The 25,389-nt window shown below is 51.7% G+C and overlaps 3 protein-coding genes across 3 annotated transcripts in view; 2 read left to right on the top strand and 1 right to left on the bottom strand.

Moving 5' to 3' along the window:
• Window positions 1-3,914, top strand: part of trim23 (tripartite motif containing 23) — a 38,578-nt gene extending 34,664 nt beyond the window's left edge. Inside the window, exons 10-11 of the mRNA XM_079256215.1 lie at window positions 3,530-3,654; window positions 3,734-3,914. Coding sequence (XP_079112341.1) covers window positions 3,530-3,654; window positions 3,734-3,913 — 305 coding nt within the window. The 3' untranslated portion in view covers window position 3,914. The remainder of the gene's footprint in view (window positions 1-3,529; window positions 3,655-3,733) is intronic.
• Window positions 3,915-5,682: 1,768 nt separating this feature from the next.
• Window positions 5,683-23,520, bottom strand: ppwd1 (peptidylprolyl isomerase domain and WD repeat containing 1). The gene is made up of 11 exons (XM_079256214.1): window positions 23,369-23,520; window positions 23,166-23,268; window positions 21,270-21,373; window positions 21,071-21,191; window positions 20,547-20,994; window positions 20,285-20,475; window positions 18,927-19,116; window positions 18,674-18,855; window positions 18,523-18,604; window positions 18,267-18,449; window positions 5,683-5,942 (listed from the first exon to the last, which is right to left on the bottom strand). The coding sequence occupies exons 1-11, from the start codon at window positions 23,499-23,501 to the stop codon at window positions 5,799-5,801; spliced, it is 1,881 nt and encodes a 626-aa protein (XP_079112340.1). The 5' UTR covers window positions 23,502-23,520; the 3' UTR covers window positions 5,683-5,798.
• A 489-nt stretch (window positions 23,521-24,009) lies between these two features.
• The window catches only part of cwc27 (CWC27 spliceosome associated cyclophilin), a 42,922-nt gene continuing 41,542 nt past the window's right edge, over window positions 24,010-25,389 (top strand). The window contains exons 1-2 of the mRNA XM_079256048.1: window positions 24,010-24,203; window positions 24,350-24,446. Of these exons, the coding sequence (XP_079112174.1) occupies window positions 24,162-24,203; window positions 24,350-24,446 (139 nt within the window). The 5' untranslated portion in view covers window positions 24,010-24,161. The remainder of the gene's footprint in view (window positions 24,204-24,349; window positions 24,447-25,389) is intronic.

The raw sequence follows: 25,389 nt of genomic DNA, 5'->3' as shown, positions 1-25,389 counted from the left end.
CTCTGGAACCAGAACCCTCGAGAGGGGCTGGACCTTCTTCCACTCTGGAGTTGCTCATGGTGAGAGGCGCCGAGCAGGTGTGGGCATTCTCATCAGCCCCCAGCTTGGTGCCTGCACGTTGGGGTTTACCCCGGTGGATGAAAGGGTAGTTTCCCTCCGCCTCCGGGTGGGGGGACGGGTCCTGACTGTTGTCTGTGCTTATGCACCGAACAGCAGTTCAGAGTACCCACCCTGTCTGGAGTCCTTGGAGGGAGTGCTGGAGGGTGCTCCTTCTGGGGACTCCATAGTTCTGCTGGGGGACTTCAATGCTCACGTGGGCGATGACAGTGAGACTTGGAGGGGAGTGATTGGGAGGTATGGTCCCCCCCCCTCTGAACCCAAATGGTGTTTTGTTATTGGACTTCTGTGCTCGTCATGGATTGTCCATAACGAACACCATGTTCCAACATAAGAGTGTCCATATGTACACCTGGCATCAGGATTCCCTGGGCCGCAGTTTGATGACCGATTTTGTAGTCGTATCGTCGGACCTGCGGCCACATGCCTTGGACACTCGGGAAGAGGGGGGCGGAGCTTCAACTGATCACCACCTGGTGGTGAGTTGGCTCAGATGGTGGGGGAGGAAGCCGGTCAGAGCTGGCAGGCCCAAACGTGTTGTGAGGGTCTGCTGGGAACGTCTGGCTGAGTCCCCCGTCAGAGCGAGCTTCAACTCCCACCTTCAGCAGAGCTTCAACCATGTCCCGAGTGAGGCGGGGGACATTGAGTCCGAATGGGCTGTGTTCCGTGCCTCTATTGCTGAGGCGGCCAGCCGTAGCTGTGGCTGCAAGGTAGTTGGTGCCTGTCGTGGCGGCAATCCCAGGACTCGTTGGTGGACACCAGCAGTGAGGGATGCCGTCAAGCTGAAGAAGGAGTCCTATCGGGCCTTCTTGGCCTGTGGTACCGACAGGTTAAGCAGCATGCGGCTTCGGCTGTCACCCAAGAAAAAACTGGGAGGGAGGAGTTCGGCGAGGCCATGGAGAAAGACGTTTTGTCCTGGTCACAGAATAGTGGACCAGGACAAAACGGTATAGAGCTGGTCCCTCTATACCCCAAACTCCCATGCCCCTGGAGGGGGTCTTTCTCCATAGCCTCGCCGAACTCTTCCCTCCCAGTTTTTTCTTGGGTGACAGCCGAAGCCGCATGCCGCTTAACCTGCCCCTGGAGGGGGCATGGGAGTTTGCCCAACCAGTCTACATGTGCTTTGTGGACCTGGAGAAGGCATTCGACCGTGTCCCCCGGGGGCTCCTGTGGGGGGTACTCCAGGAGTATGGGGTACCGGACCCCCTTGTACGAGCTGTCCGGTCCCTGTACGACAGGTGTCAGAGCTTGGTCCACATTGCCGGTAGTAAGTCGGATTCGTTTCCGGTGAGGGTTGGACTCCACCAAGGCTGCCCTTTATCACCGATTCTGTTCATAACTTATATGGACAGAATTTCTAGGTGCAGCCGAGGTGTTGAGGGGATCCGGCTTGGTGGCCTCAGGATTGGGTCCCTGCTTTTTGCAGATGACATGGTCCTGTTGGCTTCATCTGGTCGTGATCTCCAGCTCTCACTTGAGCGATTCGCGGCCGAGTGTGAAGCGGCTGGGATGAAAATCAGCACCTCCAAATCTGAGACCATGGTCCTCAGCCGGAATAGGGTGGATTGCCCTCTCCGGGTCGGGAGTCAGGTCCTGCCTCAAGTGGAGGAGTTTAAATATCTCGGGGTCTTGTTCACGAGTGAGGGAAGGATTGACAAACGGATTGGTGCGGCGTCTGCAGTAATGCGGTCTCTGCTGCAGAAAAGTGTGTAGGACTACAATTCTGCCTCCTGGTCCTAACCCTGAGATAGGGTGAGGAGCTCGGTCATCCGGGAGTAGAGCCGCTACTCCTCCGCATCGAGAGAAACCAGTTGAGGTGGCTCGGGCATCTGGTCAGGATGCCTCCTGGACCTCCCTGGTGAGGTGTTCCAGGCACGTCCCTCTGGGAGGAGACCCCGGGGAAGACCCAGGACACGCTGGAGGGATTATATCTCTCGGCTGGCCTGGGAACGCCTCGGGATCCCCCCGCAGAGTTGGCAAATGTGGCTGGGGAGAGGGAAGTCTGGGCTTCCCTGCTTAGGCTGCTGCAGAAAACAGAAAACCAGCCGGCATGTTGGGCGCAGGGCATCAAGCCAGTTTCATCTGGAGAAAAAGCGGTTTTAAACGGACTGAGGCGGATTTTCTCTGGCAGGAAAATCCAACTCTGCTCGTGTTACACATCACTGTCTGTAATGGTGGAAACTTCCAGGAACACTTGCAGAACTCGTCTCATTTTGTGATGAACTTAATGATTAGTTGGAAAATCAAACTTTCAGCATTGATAAAAACAGTCCTGCTCACTCCTTTAACCTCAGACTCTCTGCATGTTTAAACCAACAAGGTGGACTAGATCCTCAGGTTCTGAGACTCTGAACCAGAAATCAAGTACATTTATTTCTTCTCATGACCAGAGCAGCATGAGTCCTGACATCTTCCATCAACATGTGTTGGCTGGACTGCTGAAAGGGTTCAAATCTGCCACATAATGAGTCAGAACGAGGACACCAGCGATCCCAGGAAGCCCAATAACACAGAGCAAATTTTTTTAGGTAAAATGATGTAAAATGGTGGACCAGAATCGCCTCAAAGCTGTCGGGAAATCTTTCTCCATAGCCTTGCCAAACTCCTCCCACGCCCAAGTTTTTGCCTTGTTGACAGCCAAAGCCGCATGGTGCTTTGCCTGTCTGTACCTATCAGCTGCCTCCAGAGTCCCACAGGCCAAAAAGGCCCGATAGTAGGGGCTCAAAGTAAAGCAGCCAGTTGAGGTGGCTCGGGCATCTGGTCAGGATGCCTCCTGGACCTCCCTGGTGAGGTGTTCCAGGCACGTCCCTCTGGGAGGAGACCCCGGGGAAGACCCAGGACACGCTGGAGGGATTATATCTCTCGGCTGGCCTGGGAACGCCTCGGGATGCCCCCCGCAGAGTTGGCAAATGTGGCTGGGGAGAGGGAAGTCTGGGCTTCCCTGCTTAGGCTGCTGCCCCCGCGACCCGACCTCGGATAAGCGGCAGAAGATGGATGGATGAAGTCAAGAGGAGGCAGTTTTATTTATGAATTTATTCGTTTTTATGTTAGAATAAAGTGACACAAGAGGCCTGTTCTTATGCTGAAAACCATGTCAGTGTGGAGAAGTTCTCAGGACAGGTTGTGTCCTGTTTTCAGTAGCAGCGTTTACACCTCTTCACTAGCTGCTTTAGTTTCACTTTAAATTTAGCCGAACTTCCAGGCTGACGGCAAAAAAAGCTTTCTGGAAATAGAATCACACGTTTGTAATGTATTATTTATTTCTTAACAGTCAGAGAAAATTGATTAAAATCTGATTTGGTTTTTAACAAATGGGAAATTTTATTTTCAGGCCACATTGCCTGTCGGGCGTGTAGTTCAGGGTCGGAGAGAAACTCTGTAAATCTTACCGCCCCCCCCTGCTCTTTTGCAGCGGTGGTGTTCGTGATTGACAGCTGCCACCGCGACCGGCTGATGGAGGCCCACAGTGAGCTGGCCAAGCTGCTGACGGAGAAGGAGCTGAGGGACGCCTTGCTGCTCATCTTCGCCAACAAGCAGGTACAGGCAGCACCCCCCCTCGCCCCCCGTCCCTGTCAGGGCTCGGAGGACGAAGCTGACCCTGACTTTTGTCTTGCAGGACGTCCCCGGCGCCGTGTCGGTGGAGGAGCTGACGGAGCTGCTGAGCCTCCACAAGCTGTGCTGTGGGCGGAGCTGGCACATCCAGGGCTGCGACGCCCGCAGCGGGGTGGGGCTCCACGAGGGGCTGGACTGGCTCTCCAGGCAGCTGGTGGCCGCCGGGGTCCTGGATGTGGCGTAAAGACCTACGCCTCCACAAACTTCCAGAGGTTCATCTTAAAGCCAGACTAACCCCCTCCCCCACGTCCCTCTGGCTCCGTTAAACCTGATCTGAACCCATGAAGACTGCAGACCCCCCCACCAGGCTGCAGGGGGGTCCAACACGTCTGCTTTAACCCTCCACACTGTATTTACTCTAAACTCATCCTGTCACAGCATCGTCGTCTCGTTAGCTTTAGCGGAAGCGCCGGATGTTCCCGCGGAAGGATCTGGAACGTCCAGCGGAAGCAGGTTTTCTTCGTTTGGCGTCTTAAAGACGTCGGCGTGACGCGTTTTCTGTTACAGACCGTTCATCAACAGGATGCGGAAGTTTCCGGCGCAGCAACTCATCTGTCACCTCATCTGCTCTTTCTGAAGCGTGTTGTGGAATGTTCTTCTCAGCGTCTCATCCGGCTCTGACGGCGGTCCGGCGTCCGACATGAGGACTGTCCGGCGTCCGACGTGAAGACTGTCCGGCGTCCGACGTGAAGACTGTCTGGCGTCCGACGTGAGGACAGTCCGACGTGAGGACAGTCCGACGTGAAGACAGTCCGACGTGAAGACAGTCCGACGTGAGGACGGTCCGACGTGAGGACGGTCCGGCGTGAGGACAGTTCGGCGTGAGGACAGTCCGGCGTGAGGACGGTCCGGCGTGAGGACGGTCCGACGTGAGGACGGTCCGACGTGAGGACGGTCCGGCGTGAGGACAGTCCGACGTGAGAACAGTCCGACGTGAGGACAGTCCGACGTGAGGACAGTCCGACGTGAGAACAGTCCGACGTGAGGACAGTCCGACGTGAAGACAGTCCGACGTGAGGACGGTCCGACGTGAGAACAGTCCGGCGTGAGGACAGTCCGGCGTGAGAACAGTCCGACGTGAGGACAGTCCGACGTGAAGACGGTCCGACGTGAAGACGGTCCGACGTGAGAACAGTCCGGCGTGAGGACAGTCCGGCGTGAGAACAGTCCGACGTGAGGACGGTCCGACGTGAAGACGGTCCGACGTGAAGACGGTCCGACGTGAGGACGGTCCGGCGTGAGGACAGTCCGGCGTGAGAACAGTCCGGCGTGAGGACGGTCCGACGTGAGAACGGTCCGGCGTGAGAACAGTCCGGCGTGAGGACAGTCCGGCGTGAGGACAGTTCGGCGTGAGGACAGTCCGACGTGAGGACGGTCCGGCGTGAGGACAGTCCGGCGTGAGGACAGTTCGGCGTGAGGACAGTTCGGCGTGAGGACGGTTCGGCGTGAGGACGGTTCGGCGTGAGGACGGTTCGGCGTGAGGACGGTCCGACGTGAGGACGGTCCGACGTGAGAACGGTCCGACGTGAGGACGGTCCGGCGTGAGGACGGTCCGGCGTGAGGACAGTTCGGCGTGAGGACAGTTCGGCGTGAGGACGGTTCGGCGTGAGGACAGTTCGGCGTGAGGACGGTTCGGCGTGAGGACGGTCCGACGTGAGGACGGTCCGACGTGAGGACGGTTCGGCGTGAGGACAGTTCGGCGTGAGGACAGTTCGACGTGAGGACAGTCCGGCGTGAGGACGGTCTAGCTGCAGCGGCCCGTCGCCATGGTGATGAAAGGTCATTTCCACGTGATGTTTATTCATTGCTATGTAATGTTTATTATGTAAAAGATGTTACGGCGGCGACGGAGCGTTTGTTCTGTCGGGATTCAGCGGCTTTTTGTAAATGATGTGATGTAAAATAAACGACATGAGAGGATTTTTCTGCTTCGTCGTTTCCCAACTTTTATTTCTTCTGAAAGCAACAAACTTCTCCAGTCAACACACACATACACACACTCTCTCTCTCACATAAACACGCACGCACGCACGCACACACACACACACACACACACACACGCACGCAAGTCACTTTATGGTGATGTTGATGATGCTGACGTCTTCGTACGGTTTGTCCGTCTTCGGGTTGACCTTGGCGTTGGAGATCCGCTGCACCGCCTCCATTCCTTTGGTGCATCTTCCGAACACCGTGTGTTTGTTGTCGAGCCACGGCTGCAGGAAGTAAACAAAGATCAGCCGCCGTTCCTGCAGAAGGAACACACCAGTTCCACCAGGAATACGCCAGTTCCACCAGGAATACGCCAGTTCCACCAGGAACACGCCAGTTCCGCCAGGAACACGCCAGTTCCGCCAGGAAGGCGCCAGTTCCACCAGGAACGCACCAGTTCCACCAAGAATACACCAGTTCCTCCAGGAACACACCAGTTCCACCAAGAACACACCAGTTCCACCAAGAATACACCAGTTCCGCCAGGAACACGCCAGTTCCGCCAGGAAGGCGCCAGTTCCACCAGGAACACACCAGTTCCACCAAGAATACACCAGTTCCACCAGGAAACCACCAGTTCCACCAAGAATACGCCAGTTCCACCAGGAACACGCCAGTTCCACCAGGAATACGCCAGTTCCACCAGGAACACACCAGTTCCACCAGGAAACCACCAGTTTCACCAAGAATACGCCAGTTCCACCAGGAACACGCCAGTTCCACCAGGAACACGCCAGTTCCACCAGGAACACACCAGTTCCGCCAGGAAGACGCCAGTTCCTCCAGGAATACGCCAGTTCCACCAGGAATACACCAGTTCCACCAAGAATACACCAGTTCCTCCAGGAATACACCAGTTCCACCAAGAATACACCAGTTCCACCAGGAACACACCAGTTCCACCAAGAATACACCAGTTCCTCCAGGAATACACCAGTTCCACCAGGAAACCACCAGTTCCACCAAGAATACACCAGTTCCACCAGGAACACACCAGTTCCACCAAGAATACACCAGTTCCACCAGGAAACCACCAGTTCCACCAAGAATACACCAGTTCCACCAGGAATACACCAGTTCCACCAAGAATACACCAGTTCCTCCAGGAATACACCAGTTCCACCAAGAATACACCAGTTCCACCAGGAACACACCAGTTCCACCAAGAATACACCAGTTCCACCAAGAATACACCAGTTCCTCCAGGAATACACCAGTTCCACCAGGAAACCACCAGTTCCTCCAGGAATACACCAGTTCCACCAAGAATACACCAGTTCCACCAGGAAACCACCAGTTCCACCAAGAATACACCAGTTCCACCAGGAACACACCAGTTCCACCAAGAATACACCAGTTCCTCCAGGAATACACCAGTTCCACCAGGAAACCACCAGTTCCACCAAGAATACACCAGTTCCTCCAGGAACACACCAGTTCCACCAAGAATACACCAGTTCCTCCAGGAATACACCAGTTCCACCAGGAACACACCAGTTCCACCAAGAATACACCAGTTCCTCCAGGAATACACCAGTTCCAACAGGAAACCACCAGTTCCACCAAGAATACACCAGTTCCACCAGGAACACACCAGTTCCACCAAGAATACACCAGTTCCTCCAGGAATACACCAGTTCCACCAAGAATACACCAGTTCCTCCAGGAACACACCAGTTCCACCAGGAAACCACCAGTTCCACCAAGAATACACCAGTTCCTCCAGGAATACACCAGTTCCACCAGGAAACCACCAGTTCCACCAAGAATACACCAGTTCCTCCAGGAATACACCAGTTTCACCAAGAATACACCAGTTCCACCAGGAACACACCAGTTCCACCAAGAATACACCAGTTCCACCAAGAATACACCAGTTCCTCCAGGAATACACCAGTTCCACCAGGAATCCACCAGGAACACACCAGTTCCACCAAGAATACACCAGTTCAGGAATACACCAGTTCCACCAGGAAACCACCAGTTCCACCAAGAATACACCAGTTCCACCAGGAACACACCAGTTCCACCAAGAATACACCAGTTCCTCCAGGAATACACCAGTTCCACCAGGAAACCACCAGTTCCACCAAGAATACACCAGTTCCACCAAGAATACACCAGTTCCTCCAGGAATACACCAGTTCCACCAGGAAACCACCAGTTCCACCAAGAATACACCAGTTCCACCAAGAATACACCAGTTCCACCAGTTTCCTGGACTTTCAGACAAACTTTCCTTCATTTACAGGCACAACTGGTCTCTGACTGGACTCTGACTGGACTCTGGTTTCTGACTGGACTCTGGTCTCTGATTGGACTCTGACTGGACTGTAACTGGTCTCTAACTGGTCTCTGACTGGACTGTAACTGGTCTCTAACTGGACTCTGACTGGACTCTGACTGGACTCTGGACTGTAACTGGACTCTGACTGGACTGTAACTGGTCTCTGACTGGTCTCTGACTGGACTCTGACTGGACTCTGACTGGACTGTAACTGGACTGTAACTGGACTCTGACTGGACTGTAACTGGACTCTGACTGGACTCTGACTGGACTGTAACTGGACTGTAACTGGACTCTGACTGGACTGTAACTGGACTGTAACTGGACTCTGACTGGACTCTGGACTGTAACTGGACTCTGACTGGAACGTGACTGGACTCTGACTGGTCTCTGACTGGACTCTGGACTCTGACTGGACTCTGACTGGTCTCTGACTGGTCTCTGACTGGACTCTGACCGGACTCTGGAATCTGACTGGACTCTGACTGGACTCTGACTGGACTCTGGACTGTAACTGGACTGTAACTGGACTCTGACTGGACTCTGGACTCTGACTGGTCTCTGACTGGACTCTGACTGGACTCTGGACTCTGACTGGACTCTGACTGGACTCTGGACTGTAACTGGACTCTGACTGGACTCTGGTCTCTGACTGGACTCTGACTGGACTCTGACCGGACTCTGGAATCTGACTGGACTCTGACTGGACTCTGACTGGACTGTAACTGGACTCTGACTGGTCTCTGACTGGACTGTAACTGGACTGTGACTGGTCTCTGACTGGACTGTAACTGGACTGTAACTGGTCTCTGACTGGTCTCTGACTGGACTGTAACTGGACTGTAACTGGTCTCTGACTGGTCTCTGACTGGTCTCTGACTGGACTGTAACTGGTCTCTGACTGGTCTCTGACTGGACTCTGACTGGACTGTAACTGGACTGTAACTGGACTCTGACTGGACTCTGACTGGACTGTAACTGGACTCTGACTGGACTCTGACTGGACTCTGACTGGACTCTGACTGGACTGTAACTGGACTGTAACTGGACTCTGACTGGTCTCTGACTGGACTCTGACTGGACTCTGACTGGTCTCTGACTGGACTGTAACTGGACTCTGACTGGTCTCTGACTGGACTGTGACTGGACTCTGACTGGTCTCTGACTGGACTGTAACTGGACTCTGACTGGACTCTGACTGGTCTCTGACTGGACTGTAACTGGTCTCTGACTGGTCTCTGACTGGACTGTAACTGGACTCTGACTGGACTGTGACTGGACTGTAACTGGACTCTGACTGGACTGTAACTGGACTCTGACTGGACTCTGACTGGACTCTGACTGGACTGTAACTGGACTCTGACTGGACTGTAACTGGACTCTGACTGGACTCTGACTGGACTCTGACTGGACTGTGACTGGACTGTAAATGGACTCTGACTGGACTCTGACTGGACTCTGACTGGACTGTAAATGGACTCTGACTGGACTGTGACTGGACTCTGACTGGACTCTGACTGGACTGTAACTGGACTGTAACTGGACTGTGACTGGACTGTGACTGGACTCTGACTGGACTGTAACTGGACTCTGACTGGACTGTGACTGGACTCTGACTGGACTGTAACTGGACTCTGACTGGACTGTGACTGGACTGTAACTGGACTCTGACTGGACTGTAAATGGACTCTGACTGGACTCTGACTGGACTGTAACTGGACTGTAACTGGACTCTGACTGGACTGTAACTGGACTCTGACTGGACTGTAAATGGACTCTGACTGGACTGTGACTGGACTCTGACTGGACTCTGACTGGACTGTAACTGGACTGTAACTGGACTCTGACTGGACTGTGACTGGACTCTGACTGGACTGTAACTGGACTGTAACTGGACTGTAACTGGACTCTGACTGGACTGTGACTGGACTGTAACTGGACTCTGACTGGACTGTAACTGGACTCTGACTGGACTGTGACTGGACTCTGACTGGACTCTGACTGGACTGTGACTGGACTCTGACTGGACTCTGACTGGACTGTAACTGGACTCTGACTGGACTCTGACTGGACTGTAACTGGACTGTAACTGGACTCTGACTGGACTCTGACTGGACTGTAACTGGACTGTAACTGGACTCTGACTGGACTGTAACTGGACTCTGACTGGACTGTAAATGGACTCTGACTGGACTCTGACTGGACTGTAACTGGACTGTAACTGGACTCTGACTGGACTGTAAATGGACTCTGACTGGACTCTGACTGGACTGTAACTGGACTCTGACTGGACTCTGACTGGACTCTGACTGGACTGTAACTGGACTCTGACTGGACTGTAACTGGACTCTGACTGGACTCTGACTGGACTGTAACTGGACTGTAACTGGACTCTGACTGGACTGTAAATGGACTCTGACTGGACTCTGACTGGACTGTAACTGGACTGTAACTGGACTCTGACTGGACTGTAACTGGACTCTGACTGGACTCTGACTGGACTCTGACTGGACTGTAACTGGACTCTGACTGGACTGTAACTGGACTCTGACTGGACTCTGACTGGACTGTAACTGGACTCTGACTGGACTCTGACTGGACTCTGACTGGTCTCTGACTGGACTCTGACTGGACTGAGACTGGACTCTGACTGGTCTCTGACTGGACTGTGACTGGACTGTAACTGGACTCTGACTGGACTCTGACTGGACTGTAACTGGACTCTGACTGGACTCTGACTGGACTCTGACTGGACTGTAACTGGACTCTGACTGGACTCTGACTGGACTCTGACTGGACTGTAACTGGACTGTAACTGGACTCTGACTGGACTGTAACTGGACTCTGACTGGACTCTGACTGGACTGTGACTGGACTGTGACTGGACTCTGACTGGACTGTAACTGGACTCTGACTGGACTCTGACTGGACTGTAACTGGACTGTAACTGGACTCTGACTGGACTCTGACTGGACTCTGACTGGACTGTGACTGGACTCTGACTGGTCTCTGACTGGACTGTAACTGGACTGTAACTGGACTCTGACTGGACTCTGACTGGACTGTAACTGGACTGTAACTGGACTCTGACTGGACTCTGACTGGACTGTAACTGGACTCTGACTGGACTCTGACTGGACTCTGACTGGACTGTAACTGGACTCTGACTGGACTGTAACTGGACTCTGACTGGTCTCTGACTGGACTCTGACTGGACTCTGACTGGACTGTAACTGGACTCTGACTGGACACTGACTGGACTCTGACTGGACTGTAACTGGACTCTGACTGGACTCTGACTGGACTGTGACTGGACTCTGACTGGACTGTAACTGGACTGTAACTGGACTGTAACTGGACTCTGACTGGACTCTGACTGGACTCTGACTGGACTGTAACTGGACTCTGACTGGACTCTGACTGGACTGTAACTGGACTCTGACTGGACTGTAACTGGACTCTGACTGGACTGTAACTGGACTGTAACTGGACTCTGACTGGACTCTGACTGGACTCTGACTGGACTGTAACTGGACTCTGACTGGACTCTGACTGGACTCTGACTGGACTGTAACTGGACTGTGACTGGACTGTAACTGGACTCTGACTGGACTCTGACTGGACTCTGACTGGACTGTGACTGGACTCTGACTGGACTGTAACTGGACTCTGACTGGACTCTGACTGGACTGTAACTGGACTGTAACTGGACTCTGACTGGTCTCTGACTGGACTCTGACTGGACTCTGACTGGACTGTAACTGGACTGTAACTGGACTGTAACTGGACTGTAACTGGACTCTGACTGGTCTCTGACTGGACTCTGACTGGACTGTAACTGGACTCTGACTGGACTCTGACTGGACTCTGACTGGACTGTAACTGGACTGTAACTGGACTCTGACTGGACTCTGACTGGACTCTGACTGGACTCTGACTGGACTGTAACTGGACTCTGACTGGACTCTGACTGTACTGTAACTGGACTGTAACTGGACTCTGACTGGACTCTGACTGGACTGTGACTGGACTCTGACTGGACTCTGACTGGACTGTGACTGGACTCTGACTGGACTGTAACTGGACTCTGACTGGACTCTGACTGGACTCTGACTGGACTGTAACTGGACTGTGACTGGACTGTAACTGGACTGTGACTGGACTGTGACTGGACTGTGACTGGACTCTGACTGGACTGTAACTGGACTGTAACTGGACTCTGACTGGACTCTGACTGGACTCTGACTGGACTGTAACTGGACTGTAACTGGACTCTGACTGGACTCTGACTGGACTGTGACTGGACTGTAACTGGACTCTGACTGGACTCTGACTGGACTGTAACTGGACTCTGACTGGACTCTGACTGGACTCTGACTGGACTGTAACTGGTCTCTGACTCGTCTCTGACTGGACTCTGACTGGTCTCTGACTGGACTCTGACTGGACTGTGACTGGACTGTGACTGGACTCTGACTGGACTGTAACTGGACTGTAACTGGTCTCTGACTCGTCTCTGACTGGACTCTGACTGGTCTCTGACTGGACTCTGACTGGACTGTGACTGGACTGTAACTGGACTCTGACTGGACTCTGACTGGACTGTAACTGGACTCTGACTGGACTCTGACTGGACTCTGACTGGACTGTGACTGGACTGTGACTGGACTCTGACTGGACTCTGACTGGACTGTGACTGGACTCTGACTGGACTCTGACTGGACTGTGACTGGACTCTGACTGGACTGTAACTGGTCTCTGACTGGACTGTAACTGGTCTCTGACTCGTCTCTGACTGGACTCTGACTGGTCTCTGACTGGACTCTGACTGGACTCTGACTGGACTCTGACTGGACTGTAACTGGACTGTAAGTGGACTCTGACTGGACTCTGACTGGACTGTAACTGGACTCTGACTGGACTCTGACTGGACTGTAACTGGACTCTGACTGGACTCTGACTGGACTCTGACTGGACTCTGACTGGACTGTAACTGGACTCTGACTGGACTCTGACTGGACTGTGACTGGACTCTGACTGGACTCTGACTGGACTCTGACTGGACTGTAACTGGACTCTGACTGGACTCTGACTGGACTGTAACTGGTCTCTGACTGGACTGTAACTGGTCTCTGACTCGTCTCTGACTGGACTCTGACTGGTCTCTGACTGGACTCTGACTGGACTGTAACTGGACTGTAAGTGGACTCTGACTGGACTCTGACTGGACTGTAACTGGACTCTGACTGGTCTCTGACTGGTCTCTGACTGGACTCTGACTGGACTGTAACTGGACTCTGACTGGACTCTGACTGGTCTCTGACTGGACTCTGACTGGTCTCTGACTGGTCTCTGACTGGACTCTGACTGGACTCTGACTGGTCTCTGACTGGACTGTAACTGGACTGTAACTGGACTCTGACTGGACTGTGACTGGACTCTGACTGGACTCTGACTGGACTCTGACTGGACTGTAACTGGACTCTGACTGGACTCTGACTGGACTCTGACTGGACTCTGACTGGACTGTAACTGGACTCTGACTGGACTCTGACTGGACTGTAACTGGACTCTGACTGGACTGTAACTGGACTCTGACTGGACTCTGACTGGACTCTGACTGGACTGTAACTGGACTGTAACTGGACTCTGACTGGACTCTGACTGGACTGTGACTGGACTGTGACTGGACTCTGACTGGACTCTGACTGGACTGTAACTGGACTCTGACTGGACTCTGACTGGACTCTGACTGGACTGTAACTGGACTCTGACTGGACTCTGACTGGACTCTAACTGGACTCTGACTGGACTCTGACTGGACTCTGACTGGACTCTGACTGGACTGTAACTGGACTGTAACTGGACTCTGACTGGACTCTGACTGGACTCTGACTGGACTGTAACTGGACTCTGACTGGACTCTGACTGGACTGTAACTGGACTGTAACTGGACTCTGACTGGACTCTGACTGGACTCTGACTGGACTCTAACTGGACTCTGACTGGACTCTGACTGGACTCTGACTGGACTCTGACTGGACTGTAACTGGACTGTAACTGGACTCTGACTGGACTCTGACTGGACTCTGACTGGACTGTAACTGGACTCTGACTGGACTCTGACTGGACTCTGACTGGACTCTGACTGGACTGTAACTGGACTGTGACTGGACTGTAACTGGACTGTGACTGGACTGTGACTGGACTGTGACTGGACTCTGACTGGACTGTAACTGGACTGTAACTGGACTCTGACTGGACTCTGACTGGACTCTGACTGGACTCTGACTGGACTGTAACTGGACTGTAACTGGACTCTGACTGGACTCTGACTGGACTGTGACTGGACTGTAACTGGACTCTGACTGGACTCTGACTGGACTGTAACTGGACTCTGACTGGACTCTGACTGGACTCTGACTGGACTGTAACTGGTCTCTGACTCGTCTCTGACTGGACTCTGACTGGTCTCTGACTGGACTCTGACTGGACTGTGACTGGACTGTGACTGGACTGTGACTGGACTCTGACTGGACTGTAACTGGACTGTAACTGGTCTCTGACTCGTCTCTGACTGGACTCTGACTGGTCTCTGACTGGACTCTGACTGGACTGTGACTGGACTGTAACTGGACTCTGACTGGACTCTGACTGGACTGTAACTGGACTCTGACTGGACTCTGACTGGACTCTGACTGGACTGTGACTGGACTGTGACTGGACTCTGACTGGACTCTGACTGGACTGTGACTGGACTCTGACTGGACTCTGACTGGACTGTGACTGGACTGTGACTGGACTCTGACTGGACTGTAACTGGTCTCTGACTGGACTGTAACTGGTCTCTGACTCGTCTCTGACTGGACTCTGACTGGTCTCTGACTGGACTCTGACTGGACTCTGACTGGACTCTGACTGGACTCTGACTGGACTGTAACTGGACTGTAAGTGGACTCTGACTGGACTCTGACTGGACTGTAACTGGACTCTGACTGGACTCTGACTGGACTGTAACTGGACTCTGACTGGACTCTGACTGGACTCTGACTGGACTGTAACTGGACTCTGACTGGACTCTGACTGGACTCTGACTGGACTCTGACTGGACTCTGACTGGACTGTAACTGGACTCTGACTGGACTCTGACTGGACTGTAACTGGTCTCTGACTGGACTGTAACTGGTCTCTGACTCGTCTCTGACTGGACTCTGACTGGTCTCTGACTGGACTCTGACTGGACTGTAACTGGACTGTAAGTGGACTCTGACTGGACTCTGACTGGACTGTAACTGGACTCTGACTGGTCTCTGACTGGTCTCTGACTGGACTCTGACTGGACTGTAACTGGACTCTGACTGGACTCTGACTGGTCTCTGACTGGACTCTGACTGGTCTCTGACTGGTCTCTGACTGGACTCTGACTGGACTCTGACTGGTCTCTGACTGGTCTCTGACTGGACTCTGACTGGACTGTAACTGGACTGTAACTGGACTCTGACTGGACTCTGACTGGACTGTGACTGGACTGTGACTGGACTCTGACTGGACTCTGACTGGACTCTGACTGGACTGTAACTGGACTCTGACTGGACTGTAACTGGACTCTGACTGGACTCTGACTGGACTCTGACTGGACTGTAACTGGACTGTAACTGGACTCTGACTGGACTCTGACTGGACTGTGACTGGACTGTGACTGGACTCTGACTGGACTCTGACTGGACTGTAACTGGACTCTGACTGGACTCTGACTGGACTCTGACTGGACTGTAACTGGACTCTGACTGGACTCTGACTGGACTCTAACTGGACTCTGACTGGACTCTGACTGGACTCTGACTGGACTGTAACTGGACTGTAACTGGACTCTGACTGGACTCTGACTGGACTCTGACTGGACTGTAACTGGACTCTGACTGGACTCTGACTGGACTGTAACTGGACTGTAACTGGACTCTGACTGGACTCTGACTGGACTCTGACTGGACTCTAACTGGACTCTGACTGGACTCTGACTGGACTCTGACTGGACTCTGACTGGACTGTAACTGGACTGTAACTGGACTCTAACTGGACTCTGACTGGACTCTGACTGGACTGTAACTGGACTCTGACTGGACTCTGACTGGACTCTGACTGGACTCTGACTGGACTGTAACTGGACTGTAACTGGACTCTGACTGGACTCTGACTGGACTGTGACTGGACTGTGACTGGACTCTGACTGGACTCTGACTGGACTGTAACTGGACTCTAACTGGACTCTAACTGGACTCTAACTGGACTCTGACTGGACTCTGACTGGACTCTGACTGGACTGTAACTGGACTGTAACTGGACTCTGACTGGACTGTAACTGGACTCTGACTGGACTGTAACTGGACTCTGACTGGACTCTGACTGGACTCTGACTGGACTGTAACTGGACTCTGACTGGACTGTAACTGGACTCTGACTGGACTCTGACTGGACTCTAACTGGACTCTAACTGGACTCTGACTGGACTCTGACTGGTCTCTGACTGGACTCTGACTGGACTCTGACTGGACTCTGACTGGACTGTAACTGGACTGTGACTGGACTGTGACTGGACTCTGACTGGACTGTGACTGGACTCTGACTGGACTGTAACTGGACTCTGACTGGACTGTGACTGGTCTCTGACTGGACTCTGACTGGACTGTGACTGGACTGTGACTGGACTCTGACTGGACTCTGACTGGACTGTGACTGGACTGTGACTGGACTGTGACTGGACTGTGACTGGACTCTGACTGGACTCTGACTGGACTCTGACTGGACTGTAACTGGACTCTGACTGGACTCTGACTGGACTGTAACTGGTCTCTGACTGGACTGTAACTGGACTGTAACTGGACTCTGACTGGACTCTGACTGGACTGTAACTGGACTCTGACTGGACTCTGACTGGACTGTGACTGGACTCTGACTGGACTCTGACTGGACTCTGACTGGACTGTAACTGGACTCTGACTGGACTGTGACTGGACTCTGACTGGACTGTGACTGGACTGTGACTGGACTCTGACTGGACTGTGACTGGACTCTGACTGGACTCTGACTGGACTCTGACTGGACTGTAACTGGACTCTGACTGGACTGTGACTGGACTCTGACTGGACTGTGACTGGACTCTGACTGGACTCTGACTGGACTGTGACTGGACTCTGACTGGACTGTAACTGGACTCTGACTGGACTCTGACTGGACTCTGACTGGACTCTGACTGGACTGTAACTGGACTCTGACTGGACTCTGACTGGACTCTGACTGGACTCTGACTGGACTGTAACTGGACTCTGACTGGACTCTGACTGGACTGTGACTGGACTCTGACTGGACTCTGACTGGACTCTGACTGGACTCTAACTGGACTCTGACTGGACTGTGACTGGACTCTGACTGGACTCTGACTGGACTCTGACTGGACTGTAACTGGACTCTGACTGGACTCTGACTGGACTGTGACTGGACTGTAACTGGACTGTAACTGGACTCTGACTGGACTGTGACTGGACTCTGACTGGACTCTGACTGGACTCTGACTGGACTCTGACTGGACTGTGACTGGACTCTGACTGGACTGTGACTGGACTGTGACTGGACTCTGACTGGACTGTAACTGGACTCTGACTGGACTGTGACTGGACTCTGACTGGACTGTGACTGGACTCTGACTGGACTCTGACTGGACTGTGACTGGACTGTGACTGGACTCTGACTGGACTCTGACTGGACTGTGACTGGACTGTGACTGGACTCTGACTGGTCTCTGACTGGTCTCTGACTGGACTGTAACTGGACTCTGACTGGACTCTGACTGGACTGTAATTGGACTCTGACTGGACTGTAATTGGACTCTGACTGGACTCTGACTGGACTCTGACTGGACTGTAACTGGACTCTGACTGGACTCTGACTGGACTCTGACTGGACTCTGACTGGACTGTAACTGGACTCTGACTGGACTCTGACTGGACTGTAACTGGACTGTGACTGGACTCTGACTGGACTCTGACTGGACTGTAAGTGGACTCTGACTGGACTCTGACTGGACTCTAACTGGACTCTGACTGGACTCTGACTGGACTCTGACTGGACTCTGGACTCTGGACTCTGACTGGACTCTGGACTCTGACTGGACTCTGGACTCTGACTGGACTCTGGACTCTGGACTCTGGACTCTGGACTCTGACTGGACTCTGGACTCTGACTGGACCAGCCCGTGGGGACTTACGGTGGGGACCACGGTGATGAAGAACTGCGACCCGTTGGTGGAGGGTCCGGCGTTGGCCATGCTCAGCGTGTATGGACGGTCGTGCCTCAGCGTGGCGTGGAACTCGTCCTCGAACTCGCCCCCCCAGATGCTCTCCCCCCCCATGCCGGTCCCGGTGGGGTCCCCGGTCTGGATCATGAAGCCCTGCAGCAGAGACGCACAGCATGTAGCGCCGGTGGAGGCGGGTGTGTGTGCTTGCTGGGGGGTGAAAGGTCACCTTGATGACTCTGTGGAAGATGTGGCCGTTGTAGTAGCCGTTCCTGCTGTGGACGCAGAAGTTCTCCACCGTCTTCGGACACCTGGAAGGAAGCGGTTCCGTTACCGCGGGACGGGGATTAGGACAGAACCAGGACGGGAACGGGACTTACTCCACGGGGAACAGCTTGATGTGGATGTCGCCCATGGTGGTGTGGATGATGGCGCTGTCGGAAACCCTCTTGGGACCCTCGGCCTGAGTGGCGGCCATCACCTCCTCCTTGGAAGGCTTCTCGTTGAAGATGTCTCTGTCCGAGTCGGCGCTCTTCGTGTCCTCCGGTTCCCTCTTGGTGAACTTTGGAGACAAACGAGAAGGTGACGGACAGAAAGCGGTGTCGTGGCGGCGTGACAGAGACGAGGTCTCACCATGTAGAAGCGGTTCTTTTTGAAGGCGGTGCAGAAGACAGTGGGGTCCGGCTCTTCGCTCTGCAGGGCGGGGTTGTCCGAGGCCTTCATCTCAATGGTGGGCGCCACCGCCATCGCCTTGGCGATGCCCTGGAACAAACACAGCTGGACCACGCGGATGTTCTCCAGCTTCCCAAGGATCCGCACACACCTGGCGAAGGAAAGTGGACATCACAACGTCTCCTGAAGACAATGCTTGATCCAGATGCAGAAGACGGACACGCTGACAGTTTCCTCCGTCTCCCGCCGCTTAAAACGGAGCACCGCCACCAGAAACCACAGAGGGGCAGCGTTCAGCTGTACAGCTGACACACTACCAGAGAAGAAGATGCACAAACCACCAAATTAAAAGCACCAGAAGAAAAAGTGTTTTCTTCTTCTGGTGTTTTAGGACAATTGTAAACAACTTTGTATCGGAGCATTACCGCCATACACTGTATATAAAAGATGGGCGGAGCCTCCGTGATGTCACCCGTAGGTTTCTGAAGAGCTGAACTGAAGCTCGGTGGGCGGTTCCTACCATCGCCATCTTGGCAGGGGCATGCGTGTCGTCTCACCCGAAAAATACAAATATGGGCAAAGAGGTGGAGCTGAGAGGGGGGTTGTGAGCATCATGGTGGATGATTGACATCGAGCGAAATCCGAGCTTTCTGTAGCTAAGAGCTAACTGAGCTAACCAGGAGATAACAGGAGCTAACCAGCTAACGGAGGTAAGCGGGCTAAAGCTAAGTCACGTTGTTAACCGGCTAAAAACCACGATTGTTCTACGTTCTTCTGAATGGAAGTGGGAGATCGGGTACCTGTCAATCAAAAGGACACGCCCCTAAATATGCCGAATAAATATGCCCATTTAAATTACTTTTAAATGGGCGAGTTAGAAAACAATTCTAAGGTGGAAGGTGAAGGTAAACCTGACCTAATAAACCTAAAATGGATTTTTGTACCAGACTGTAAACATGTTTATTTCTGCTGTAAACATGTTTATTTCTGCTGTAAACATGTTTATTTCTGCTGTGAAGTTGGTCTTTTTAACATGGGAGTCTATGGGGATTTGCTGTTTTGCAGCCCCTAGTGGATGAAGGGGGAACTGCAGTTTTATGCACGTCTCCATAGGCTTCACAGTTAACCGCCGGAGGCTCCGTCCATCTTTCATATGGTTACCGCAAGCAACCGCTGTCAGAACTCTGTGGATGAGCTGACGTAACTATGGCAACGTACAGGAGCAGAAACGGACGTTTGGTGTCCTGCTGGAGGACACGCCTCCGAGCAGCGCGACCGGTCGCATCCAGAACTGGACTCAGCGGTTCCACCCGACCCACCTGTTCGTTTCCACGTTGATGACTTTGATGCCCAGCATGGTCCCGTACAGGACGAAGTGTCCCGTCTCGTCGAAGATGATGTTGGCGAGCCGGATCCCGTCCACCTTCTCCAGCTCCCGCTCCACCGCCATCCTCCTGCCGAACTCCATGTCGGGCAGCTGCTGCCTCATCTGCTGCAGCTCTGTGAACATCTGCCGCACACAGGATGGCGGTGAGACTTGCCGCGCCAACACGCCAGACGAAAACACGTGAGTCCGCTTACCGTCAGCGACTCGTCGAACACTCGCATCAGTTTTCCTGTGAGGAAACGGAAGATCCGCACCTTCCTGTCAGACGCGATGGTGGCCATTTTCCTCCCGTCGGGGGAGAAGGCCAGGCTGGTCGGGTACGTTTTATGTTTGGCAAATTCATACAAGTCCGTGTCCGTTTTGTATTCCCATTCCACCTGCTTTGGGAACTTGAATTCGTTGGGAAGGCCGGTCCAGTACTCCAGCATTCCCGCTTTGTCTGCAGACACGATGACTCTGTATCTGGGATTCAGCCGGATCTGGGACAATGGGGACGAGTGCATATTGTCGAAGACGTGAAGCGGCTCGTTGCTTCCTCTTCCGTCGTACACGAAGATCTTTCCCGTGGATTTCTCCGAACAGGCCACGGTGCAGATGGCATCGCCGGGGTTGTAGATCCACTCGCTCTGGCCGGGATGGAAGCTGGACAGAAGCAGGAAAACATCTGTCAGCAGCTGCATCCGGCGCCGCCTTCAGGCTCACACGGCGACACACCCACCCCAGCTTCAGCATGTTGATCATGTCGAAGTTCACCACATCGAAGACTTTCATGGCCTGATCGTCCCCGACCGAGCAGAAGAGAGCTCCTTCAGCGCTCGCCGCGATGCTTTCAATGACACCTGGAACGACAACAGACAACGCTCGCACTGATCCGACAAACCCCCCCTTCCCCCTCCCCACCGGGATCCAGACCATACCCAGGTGACTCCGGAAGTGTTTCACAAATTCTATTCCCTCATCCTCCTTCTTCTTCCAGAATTTAACGTGGCCGTCCTGGCTGGCGGTGATGATGAAGTCTGTCCTGGAACGACCAGAGTAACGACCAGTCAAACAAACTGTGGGTTTTAGAGGTGTTCCTGCTCCAACACAACTCATTCAACTCAAGTGTGGTCATCAGAGTCAAGCATGGTGGAGTCTGGGAACATGTAAAACTTCCAGTACTTCCTGACTCTTCAAACCTGCACTGAATTATTCTTTATCTAGATCAGTGTGGAGAGCCACTGTTCTGCAGGTTTTAGATGTTTCCTGAAAACCTTCATTCTTCATGATTCTTATAGTTAGGATATGAGCATCTCCTGAGTTGGAGTCTGCATGTACGGGACCCAACTGTCCAGGTTCTGCTCATTGCTCTTATAGTTATGGGTAGTCTAGCCATCCATTACTTATGTAGCAATGGAGATGTTACCTGATGCACTGAGAAGTACCTCGCTCTATTTCTCTAATATATTAATGTATAAATATATGCCAATATTGCCGTCTCTAACTTATTTCTCCTTTTTTCCGCAGGTCTTCCTGATTAAGTGCAGTTGTACATGTTGATCTGTCTTTCCTGTCCTCTCCACCCCAACCAGTCGAGGCAGATGGCTGCCCTCCCTGAGCCGGGTTCTGCCGGAGGTTTTCTTCCTGTTAAAGGGGAGTTTTTTCCTTCCCACTGTCGCCGCGTGCATGCTCAGGATGGGGGATTGGATCCAAGTCATGACTCGAGGCAATCAGTTGGTTTCTATTATAGGATATGTATGAATTGGCTTGAAATAATGTGTATGTAAAGTGTCCTGAGACAACATTGTTGTGAAGTGGCGCTATACAAATAAAGTTGAATTGAACTGAATTTCCTGCTCCAACACAACTGATTCCAGTCAGATGGATCCAACAGTATCTGGTTTTGCAGTGACTCATTCCTAAGAATCAAAATGATGGAGTAAGGCAACATCTAAGACTTCCAGGACTACGGTTCCCAGAGTCTTCACACCGGGATCAGCAGCATCCAAAGTTGGTCCTGGAGGACCACAGTTCTGCAGGTTTCAAATGTTTCCTGCTCCAACAGATGCACAGGTGTTAAACCGCTGAGGAGAGACTGAATTAGAATGATGTGGATAAAATCCGAACCCAGTTCCTGGTTAGTCTTTCATCTGCTGGTGAAAGTGAAACTGGTTTATAGATACAGTAGATCTGTTCTGCAGTAAAGTAGGAGAAGCCAGGAAAAAAAAAATCATATTTCAGTCCAGATTTTAGGAGTCTATGTATTCCAGTTTATCAGGACCTGGGCTGATGTGGTCTACATTTGATGGTGCATGTCAAGACCAGGACCTGTTCACACTGTACATATCTGCATGTCAACATACAAAATTACTTTTACTTTTATTTATTTATTTATTTTAAAAACTTGAAAATATATATGTTCATTTCATTTCTCGGCATCCCCTTACCTTATTTGTAAAATAGCTGTATTTCTAATTTTATATTATTATTCAGTGTTTTTATTGTTATTTGTTATTATTCAGCACCTTATCACCGAAACAAGTCTGTGAATTGTTCAAAGATAATTGCAAGAAAAGTCTTTCTGATTCTGAGCTTCATGATAAACGTAGCAGCAGTTTCCAGTCATGAGGGAATAAAACATCTGAAGGTGCATGTCAGGACCAGGAGCTCCATCATGTATCCCATCTTATCAGGACCTGGTCCGTGTGCTCCACATCTGATGTCAGGACCAGGAGCTCCATGATGAACATGTTTCCAGTCATGATATAGATCTATCTATCTATACAGACAGTTTCCAGTCATGACAGAATAACTTGCAGCAGATTTTTTCTTACTTGGAACAAACTAAGTGCGTGATGACGTCTCTGTGCATGTAGCTCCGCTCGTACATGGCCGCCGAAGGAAGGTTGTCCAGGTAAACTCGCTCAAACTCCAGGACTGAGAAAAGAAAACAAAAACAACAACAACGTGACTGCGGTTAGCATCTCTGTTAGCATCTGTTAGCTTTAACGCGGCCAATTCCGCCGCAGATCCGAACCTTTCCGTTTCTTTGTCTTCGTGGCTTCGCTCGGCATTGGTCCGACCCAGTCGGCCTCTTCTCCATCTCCTTCTATATCTGGATCTTCATCAGCTTTCCGTTTTAATTCCACATTGTTGTCAGAAGCCGCCATGGCTGCAACTCTTCCAGCCGGTCCTTCCGTCTTTATGGCACTTCCGGTTCGCTGCCAGACCGCGGAGTTCCCGCGCAGGACTAACTTCAACAAATCTGCCGCTAAATAAGTTAAAATTAGCTTTTATTTGTTATTTTATTTCACTCTTCCATATCCGGAATATATATTTAAACAACACTACGCTGAATCTCAGCTTCCAACCCGAATGTCTTGTTGTGGAACTCAACGTGTTGTTGTTTCTACGGATGCATGTCAGAGAGCACTCAGAACAAACCAATATTTAACAAAGGGGGGTACCCGTGAAAGAAACAGCAACAGTTGGTTTTGTCGTGGATGTTTTTGCTGGAAAATGTCCGTTTTGTCACATTTTTGTAGTTTATTAAGCTATATTTACAGTTTTAAATGTTGTTGTTGGAAACAGACGAATATAAATTTAATATAATTATTAAAACTCCCCCACGTATTCAGACGTATGCAGTGTGCTGACATAAATCGCCAATATGGCTGAGGAAAGAAAAGTATGAAATTAGTCCCATTTGAGAAGACAAATAGGAAGAAATATAGATTATCTGGCTTTTATTTCATTTTTATTTAAGTGTTGGACGGTACAAAAGTAAAAACAAAAGCAGTTTCTTGTCTTAAAAAGCGAACTGCTGCAGAATGAGTAACATTTACATCCAAGAACCGCCAACAAATGGGAAGGTGAGCGACATAAAATCTGTCTTTTCATGGCTTTTTACAAGAACTTTGGCTTTAATTCTTTACTCCTGAAATTTTTTAGACTGTTGAGGAGGTGCAACGCTGAACAAAGAGATGTTTGAAATGTTTATTGTAATATTTGCTGCCAGGTCCTGCTGAAGACCTCCGCAGGGGAAATCGACATCGAGCTGTGGTCCAAAGAGGCTCCTAAAGCATGCAGGAACTTTGTGCAGCTGTGCATGGAAGGTAAAGATCAGCTGCTAGTTTAAAAGTCACGGAAACCCAGCATGAATCCAGAGTTTTAACTTCTGGAGAATCTTTATTCTGACTCTGCATGCAGAGAAACATTCACCACATGCTGGGATTTATTGCTGCCTACATAACAATGCAGATATTTTAGCTTATTGACAGCTTTTATTGATGAATTGCTTTAAAAATAGAAAAAAGGGCAGGAATGAAAAGCAAGAAATGTCCAAAAGAAAAGTTTAAAACATGAGGTTTCCCTGCTGCATCAGGACTGAATCACATCAGCAGGGAATTTGCAGACTTTGCAGAGCTGGACTTCACGGTGTTGCTGCTGCAGGGAAACCTGTAAAAACTGCAGGACCCCGCCCTTCCAGGACCAGGACCTGCCCTCTCATTTACTCTAAATGACATTTTAAGATATATTTATTTTCCCTGAGGCGTTGTGATGACCAGTCAGACTTTCTGTCAGAGCCACAGCTTCAAATTCCCAGTCTGATGGAAAAACAGGCTCCAGTTGTTCCACAGTCCAGGATGATGATGATCAGTAAATGATCAGTGAGGTAATCCGATGGCGAGACAGTAAGTTGTCAGGTGTCCCATGTAGCAGAACGGCGTTCAGCCTGCATGGTGGACGACACAGCTGCAGGTTCAGTGCTAACAGGAACCACCGATGTTTCCTGGAGAGGAAATTCCAGCATATTTATAACCAGAGAGCGCAGACCTCCGCCAAACCAACTGTGATTAACACCCAACATAACTTCAAAGTGATCCAGAATCCAGGATCTCTTCTGGATCTCCACCAAAATGTCACTATTTGTTCCTTGTGAGACCTCCAACACATCCTGAAGATTTCATTACAATCCATCCACAACTTTCTGAGTAATGTTGAGAACAGACAGACAAACTCTGGCGGAAACATGACCTCCATGTTGGAGGTAATAAT

This window comes from Telmatherina bonti, assembly GCF_933228915.1.
Source record: "Telmatherina bonti genome assembly, chromosome: 17".
Classification (NCBI taxonomy): Eukaryota; Metazoa; Chordata; class Actinopteri; order Atheriniformes; family Telmatherinidae; genus Telmatherina; species Telmatherina bonti.
Note: the sequence above shows the minus strand (reverse complement) of the source record. Positions and strands in the feature narration are given on the sequence as shown.